Below are 7,900 nucleotides of genomic sequence, written 5' to 3' on the forward strand. Positions count from 1 at the left end.
TTCTCATCACTGTGCAATGTTTGAGTCTACATAAGAGGAGTAGATCAGTTCACAGATTTCCCACGAGTGACACTCATGGTTTCTTTCCACTGTTTGTTTTTGAGGGAGCCAACTCTCCATGATGACTGAAGGCTTTCCCAGAGCTGCGATGTTCATAGTTTTTCTCCCCCGCGGATAATCAGGCCTAAAGCCTCTCACAAAGATGGTTTCTATGGGTGGTTTCTGCCTAGTATATGTCCTTTGGTGTTGTCTTAGATGAGTTGACTGACTGTAGACTTTCCCACACAGATGAGGCTCCTGAGTTCTCCCTCCGGGAGGATTGTTCTTACTTTCCAAGGTTACAGGGTGTACCAAAACCTTCCACACACAGGTTGCATTTTAGTGATTGCTCTCTCATCCTGGCAAGGCTTAAATGAGATACTGAGTGATTTCACTCACTCATAACATGCACCATCTTTTTCTCTAGTGTGTACTTTCTTATGGTAAAATAGGCTGGAGGAATAACAGAAAACTTCCCCACAGAAGTGACACTCAAAAAAAAAAAAAAAAAAACAGAAGTGACACTCTCAGGGCGTCTCTCCAGTGTGCATCCTCTCATGTATAGCACAGTAAGATGACGTAGTGAAGGCTTTCCCACAGGTGCGACATTCATATGGTTTCTCTCCAGTGTGTGTCCTCTCATGTATAACACAGGAAGATGACGTACTGAAGGCTTTCCCACAGGTGCGACATTCATAGGGCTTCTCTCCAGTGTGTATTCTCTCATGTGTGGCACGGTGAAATGACCGACAGAAGGCTTTCCCACAGGTACGACATTCATAGGGTTTCTCTCCAGTGTGTATTCTCTCATGTCTTGCACGAACAGATGGCAGACTGAAGGCTTTCCCACAGGTGCGACACTCATAGGGCTTCTCTCCAGTGTGTATTCTCTCATGTGTGGCACGGTGAAATGACCGACAGAAGGCTTTCCCACAGGTACGACATTCATAGGGTTTCTCTCCAGTGTGTATTCTCTCATGTCTTGCACGAACAGATGGCAGACTGAAGGCTTTCCCACAGGTGCGACACTCATAGGGTTTCTCTCCAGTGTGTGTTCTCTCATGTGTGGCAAGGTACCTTGGACTAGTGAATGCTTTCCCACAGGTGCGACATTCATAGGGTTTCTCTCCAGTGTGTATTCTCTCATGTCTTGCACGAACAGATGGCAGACTGAAGGCTTTCCCACAGGTGCGACACTCATAGGGTTTCTCTCCAGTGTGTGTTCTCTCATGTTTGGCACAGTACCTTGGAATAGCGAATGCTTTCCCACAGGTGCGACATTCATAGGGTTTCTCTCCAGTGTGTATTCTCTTATGTCTTGCACGATCAGATGAGAGATTGAAGGCTTTCCCACAGGTGTGACATTCATAGGGTTTCTCTCCAGTGTGTGTTCTCTCATGTGAGGCACGTTGAGATGACTGACGGAAGGCTTTCCCACAAGTGCGACACTCATAGGGTTTCTCTCCAGTGTGTGTTCTCTCGTGTGCGGCACGTTGAAATGAGTGACGGAAGGCTTTCCCACAGGTGTGACATTCATAGGGTTTCTCTCCTGTGTGTATTCTCTCATGTGAGGCACGGTGAGAAGGCCAAGTGAAGGCTTTCCCACAGAAGTAACATTCATAGGGTTTCTCTCCAGTGTGTATTCTCTCATGTTCGGCACGAGAAGATGGGCTAGTGAATGCTTTCCCACAGGTGCGACATTCATACTGTTTCTCTCCAGTGTGCAGTAGGCTATGTGTCTTTAGGACACTTGGCCTTTTGAAGACTTTCCCACAGATGAGACATTCATGCCGTTTCTCTTCCGTGTGTGTTCTGTTATGTGTCTTATGGTCACTTGGCCTTTGGGAGGCTTCCTCAATGGGAGAACATGCTTGTGCTTTCTTTCTGGCATGTGCTTCTTCCTGATTTCCAGAATGAGATGGCTGAGTGACCGCTTCCCACACACAGAGGGGACCTTCATCTTCCCCTCCTACAGTGGGCATGTCCTCCAGTTGCTGGATGTGACTTGGCTGAATTGAGGGGGCAGTACACAGGTGGCTGTCATCAACTTCCTGTCTAGTGGCTCCTCCATCCTGCCAAATGACCTCCCTGGATTGATCGAGTACATCCCCCAGGTCACTGTCCTCACATGCTTTGTCTCCATCGTGTACAGTCGTATGGTGATGGAACTTTGAAGGAACAAAGGCTGTCCTACACAAACTACAACCACGGGATTTCCATCCAGTGTGAGTCACATTGTGTTTACAGCGTTCATTGCTCTCAACAAAGACTTTAGCACATAGACCACAGTCACACTGTCTGTTTTCCTTGAGAGACTTACTGCATTGTCTAATGTCCAATGAATTCTTCATAATGCCATTGCCATTTTGATGATCAATTTTTTTGTGTTCCAGGTGCTCAGGAGTACTTGAATATTCATGCTGGTTCTCTCCCCGGTGTAGGCTAACACAGGAGATGTCTTCTGCATCCTTTAGCACACTCTGTGTCAATGAACGGCTGTGAGTCTTCGTTTCTGTTGAGTCATTCCTGTCAAGTGATTCTTCAAGATAAAAAGATTTCTGCTGTGGGAAGATGAAGCATGATCATCAATTGTTCATATTCGTCTCCATGGCCATTTCTCTACATGAGAATGCTAGACTACTTAGCCTAGCCAAAAATATATTATACCTGGGCACTGATAGTTCATGCCCATAATCCTACCTACCCACATGGATGAGCTCTGAGGTTCATGGTTCAAAGTCAGCTAGTTCAGGAAAGTCCATGAGACTATTACCTCCAATCAATTATTCACAAAAAGCTGGAAGCAGTGCTGTTCTTGAAGTGGTAGAGTGCTAGCCGTGAGCAAAAGAAGCTGATGGACAGTACCCAGGCCCTGAGTTCAAGCCTCAAGACAAGCAAAAACAACAACCAACTTATTTTTTTTCTTCCATATCCCCAGCTTGAAAGTGTCAGACATGCTCCATGCACGATGTGAATAACAGAAGAATCTAATTAATTTCCAGATAGTCGTGTGTGTGTGTGAAAGAGAGAGAAAGACACAGAGAGAGCTAGAGAGAGACACAGAGAGACAGATAGAGACACAGAGACAGTAAGACAGAGACGAACAGAGAAAAGAAGACAGAAAGTGAGAGTCAGAGAGAGAATATACACATAGAGGAAAAGAGAGACATAGACAGACACATGGATAGGAAAAATCATTGGATTTGGTCTATTTTATATTGCATATCTGAGATTAAGTTTGTTTTTATTTTTGGTTTTGCTAATACTTGGGCTTGAACTCCAGGCCTCGGGAATATCCCTGAGCCTCTTTTAATGAAGGCTAGTGCTCTACCACTTGAACCACAGCACCACTTCTGGCTTTTTCTATTTATATAGTACTGAGAAATCAAAGCCAGGGCTTTATGTATGCTAGGTAAACACTCTACCACTAAGCCACATTCTCAGACCCTGAGATGAAGGTTTTGAAATCCTGTTATATTCCTTACAAAATTGAAACTATGTGGAGCTTTCATCCAAGAAATCTCCTCAGCTCAATGATGAGGCAGGCACTTGCTTTACTAGCTACTCTTTCCACTAACTACCAGGCCTTTACTGGTCACGACAGGAGTCACATCCCTGTAACTTACCACTGAGGGGGTCACGTGGACCTGACTGCTGACTTGTTGGATGTAAAGACGGCCATCTTTGCCATGTGGAATGGAAATGCCTATAAGAAATGTTTAAAAGAATATCTGGAATGAAACCAGGAGATTTTTTTTTTTTTGGCCAGTCCTGGGCCTTGGACTCAGGGCCTGAGCACTGTCCCTGGCTTTTTCCCGCTCAAGGCTAGCACTCTGCCACTTGAGCCACAGCGCCACTTCTGGCCGTTTTCTGTATATGTGGTGCTGGGGAATCGAACCTAGGGCCTCGTGTATCCAAGCAGGCACTCTTGCCACTAGGCTATATGCCCAGCCCCCAGGAGCAGATTTTTAAACGCACCTTAATACGCAATTTTGTAGTCATTCAATGAATCAAAGGAAAGAAAACAATTCTTAGGAAAAGCACTTCATGTCATATTCACAATCATGAATGATAATTTCCGTCATCACTGCTACTTCAAATAAGGACTTGTGTGCTGTTGCTGAGATTTCTGCCTCAAGGCTAGTGCCTCCCACTTGAGCCACAGCCCCACTTTCTGCTTTTTTTGTGCTTAGTAAGAGAGTCTCCCAGAGTTCTCCTGTTTGGATGGCCTCAAACCACCATCCTCAGATTTCAGCTTTCCTGGGTAGCAAGGATTGTAATTGGAAAGAGAATAGCTAAGAGAAAACAATATAACTGTGATCTAGATAATACATTGAATCTCAGGAATCCCATAGTGGCTCCAACTTAGATTAAGATGCTGTTAATGTAGCTCCATGTTCACAAGCAATGGGAAAGTACAATGTCTAGCCTTAGGGTGGATTCAGAAGTAATCCCTCAGTTTCTACTTCTGCCTTAACAAAATACAAGCTACCGTAGTACATTCTTTTTTTTTTTTTATTAATTGAACATAAATTTTTTTACAAGGTGTTGTGCAAAAAGGGTGCAGTTACATAGTAGGGCAGTGTGTACATTTCTTGTGATATTTTACGACCTGTTTTTCTATCCCTTGTCTAGGTCAGGTAGAAATATATGCAATATACAATGTATCAAGAACATATACAGTATTCACAAGACTTGGTCTCTACTGCCTCTCCATCTGCCTTTGTTAACAGTCATATATCAGGGAGATCAATCCCCTTTGTTTTCTGTGTTCTAGACTTGTCTCACTCAACATTATTTGTTCGAGTTCTGACCATTTCCCTGCGAATATCAATATTTCACCATTCCTAATCGCAATGTAGTATTCCATTGCATATAAGTACCATATTTTTTGGATCCATTCGTCTGTGGAGGGGCATCTGGGTTGTTTCCATATTTTGGCTATTGGGAATTGTGCCGCAATAAACATGGAAGTACAAATGTCTTTTTGATATCTTGGGTTTTGCTGTTTAGGATAGATGCCTAGGAGTGGTATGGCTGGGTCATAGGGTAGGTCTATATTGAGCTTTTTGAGAAACCTCCATACTCTTCTCCAAAGTGGGTGTACTAATTTGCACTCCCACCAACAATGGAGAAGGGTTCCTCTTTCCCCACAGCCCCTCTAGCATTTGTTGTTTCCTGAGTTCAGAGTATAGGCCATTCTAACGGGGTGAGGTGGTATCTCAGAGTTGTTTTTATTTGCATTTCCTTTACTACCAGGGATGTTGAGCATTTCCTCATGTGTTTCTTTGCCATTTTTATATCTTCTTTTGTGAAGTCTGTCTTTAGCTCTTTTGCCCATTTCCTAATAGGTTTATTGGGCTTGGAGGGGCTTAGTTTTTTGAGTTCTCTGTAGATGACAGATATCAGGCCTTTGTCTGTTGCTGTGCTGGTAAATATCCTTTCCCATATCGTTGGCTGTCTCTTTCTATTTTGGTGGCTATGACCTTAGCTGTGCAGAAACTTTTTAATTTGTTGTAGTCCCATTTGTCGAGTCTTTCTCCTATTTGTTGTGCCCCTGGGACTCTATTCAGGAAGTTCCTTCCTGTGCCTATAAGTTCTAGTGTCTTTCCTACTCTGTCCTTCAGTAGTTTCAAGGATTCAGGTCTGATGTTGAGGTCCTTGATCCATTTTGAGTTGATCTTGGTGCATGGTGATAGGCTAGGGTCTACTTTGAGTTTTCTGCATATGGCTGCCCAGTTCTCCCAGCACCAGCAGTTGAAGAGGCTATGCTTATTCCATTGTATGTCTTTAGCTCACTGTCGAATATCATTTGGCTGTAAGAGTGCGGTTTTATTTCTGGGTCTTCAATTCTAATCCACTGGTCTTCCGATCTGTTTTTATATCAATACCATGCTGTTTTTGTTATGATGGCCTTGTAGTAGAGCTTGAAGTCTGGTATTGTGATACCTCCTGCACTATTTTTTTTTGTCTAGAATTGCTTTGGCTATTCTAGGTTTTTTGCTGTTCCATATGAATTTATGGATTGGTTTCTCTATTTCAGTGAAGAATGTGGCTGCGATTTTGGTAGGTATTGCATTGAATTTGTATAACAATTTGGGCAATATGGCCATTTTCACTATATTGATTCTGCATACCCATGAGCATGGGAGGTCTTTCCATCTCCTTGTGTCTTCTTTGATTTCCCTTATTAGATTTTTGTAGTTTTCATTGAATAGGTCCATCACGTCCTTGGTTAAGTTGATCCCTAGGTACTTTATTCTTTTTTTGGCTACTGTAAATGGAATTGTTTCCATAATTTCCTTTTCTGTTTGTCTATTGCTGGTGTACAGAAAAGCTGCTGACTTTTGTGGATTGATTTTGTATCCTGCTACTTTGCCAAATTGGTTTATTAGGTGTAGGAGTTTGGGTACTGAGTTTTTTGGGTCCTTCATCAGGTGCTGTCGCTGTGGCCCCGCCCACCAGTGCAGTGTATGCCTACCAGAGTGGGCGCTGTCGCCGGGGGCCCCGCCCGCCTGTGCGCTGTTGGTCCACTGCAACAGGCACTTTAGCGGGATATGCCTCCCAGAGTGAGCCCTGGGTTGTTGGGTTGTGCTTGTGCCCTCCCGCAAGTACATTGGGGGGGCGGTATGTGTGGGGCCCAGTAGGATCCACTGTCCGGGTGTGGCTTGGCACCCTCAGACCTCGCCTCTGCTGTGAGGGGGGGACGTGATCAGGCTCAGGTGACCCTGCTGGGCTGGTATTGCCCACCAGCGCCTGTGATTTTAGTTGTAAGAGTCCGCGAGGTCCAGGCACCTCGGGTGGGGCTTGCACTGCTGGCCATCCCCCGGCCCCTGTTGGGAAGGGGGCGGGGCCGGTTCTGCCAGTTCAGGAACCTGTGGGGCGTTTGGGCTGCTCCACCCTTCCCCTGCTAAACTGACTTCCCAGCACCTGATGGGAGCTCCCCACCTGATTTGGGGGTTCTTTGTTCCCTGGGGGTGGGGAGGGGGAGGGAGGGAGATCTAGCTTCTTTGTCGGGCTTGGGTCTCTGATAGCTGTTCTCCCATTGGGGGAGGGGATAATGGGAGACTCACTTTTGCTGCTTTGTGTGTGTGACCTGTGCAGCAGTTGGCCCTACAGGGGTTGGCAAAGTGTCCTGGTGGCTTCCCCAGTTCCCTCTTTCTGCCGCTCTGGGTCCCTTGTCCGAACCCGGTGTGGACCCGTCTCGTCGCTGCTGGTGTGTGTCTTGGTCCACACCCTGCCTGTGTCCGTGGGGTCTCCCGCTATATTAATTCTGCGCTCCTGGCAGCCAGTCTGCCGATCGACGGCTTCCCCTCTCCCAGCCTGACCCTGTTTGGGCCAGGGTCGGCTGGTGGGGGGAGGGTGCCCCGGAGATTCTCCAGCTCCGTGTAGGTTTTCGGTTCTTCTTTTTTGCTCCTTTTTGTTTTCCTGCATTTCTCCACTGCTTCTGGCTGCTGGTTTTGCTGGGTTCTTTTTTTTTTTGGTAATTTTTTTTTTTTTTTTGGCCAGTACTGGGCCTTGGACTCAGGGCCTGAGCACTGTCCCTGGCTTCTTTTTGCTCAAGGCTAGCACTCTGCCACTTGAGCCACAGCGCCACTTCTGGCCGTTTTCTGTATATGTGGTGCTGGGGAATCGAACCCAGGGCCTCATGTATACGAGGCAAGCTCTCTTGCCACTAGGCCATATCTCCAGCCCCTTTTGCTGGGTTCTTGATAGGGTGTTGGGTGTTGGAGTTTCCAGCTCGCTATTCAGTTGGAGCGAGTCGGGGTGCCTACCTATTCTGTTGGTGCCATCTTTCTCCTCAAAAGTACATTCTCACAGGCTGTATTCAAATAGGAATTCCAGTGGGAAGAAGCTGAGT

At 45.9% G+C, this 7,900-nt stretch overlaps 1 protein-coding gene across 1 annotated transcript; it reads right to left on the reverse strand.

Annotated features, from left to right (window-relative positions):
* Positions 1 to 566: 566 nt before the first annotated feature.
* LOC125366968 (zinc finger protein 709-like) lies at positions 567 to 2,021 on the reverse strand. The gene has a single exon (XM_048367642.1). The coding sequence runs from the start codon at positions 2,019 to 2,021 to the stop codon at positions 567 to 569; it is 1,455 nt and encodes a 484-aa protein (XP_048223599.1).
* Positions 2,022 to 7,900: the final 5,879 nt, after the last annotated feature.

Source organism: Perognathus longimembris, chromosome 18, assembly GCF_023159225.1.
Source record: "Perognathus longimembris pacificus isolate PPM17 chromosome 18, ASM2315922v1, whole genome shotgun sequence".
NCBI classification, from domain to species: Eukaryota; Metazoa; Chordata; class Mammalia; order Rodentia; family Heteromyidae; genus Perognathus; species Perognathus longimembris.

Excerpts from the sequence above, each read along its gene's own strand:
- LOC125366968 (XM_048367642.1), bottom strand. The coding sequence starts at position 2,021 with ATGCCCACTGTAGGAGGGGAAGATGAAGGTCCCCTCTGTGTGTGGGAA.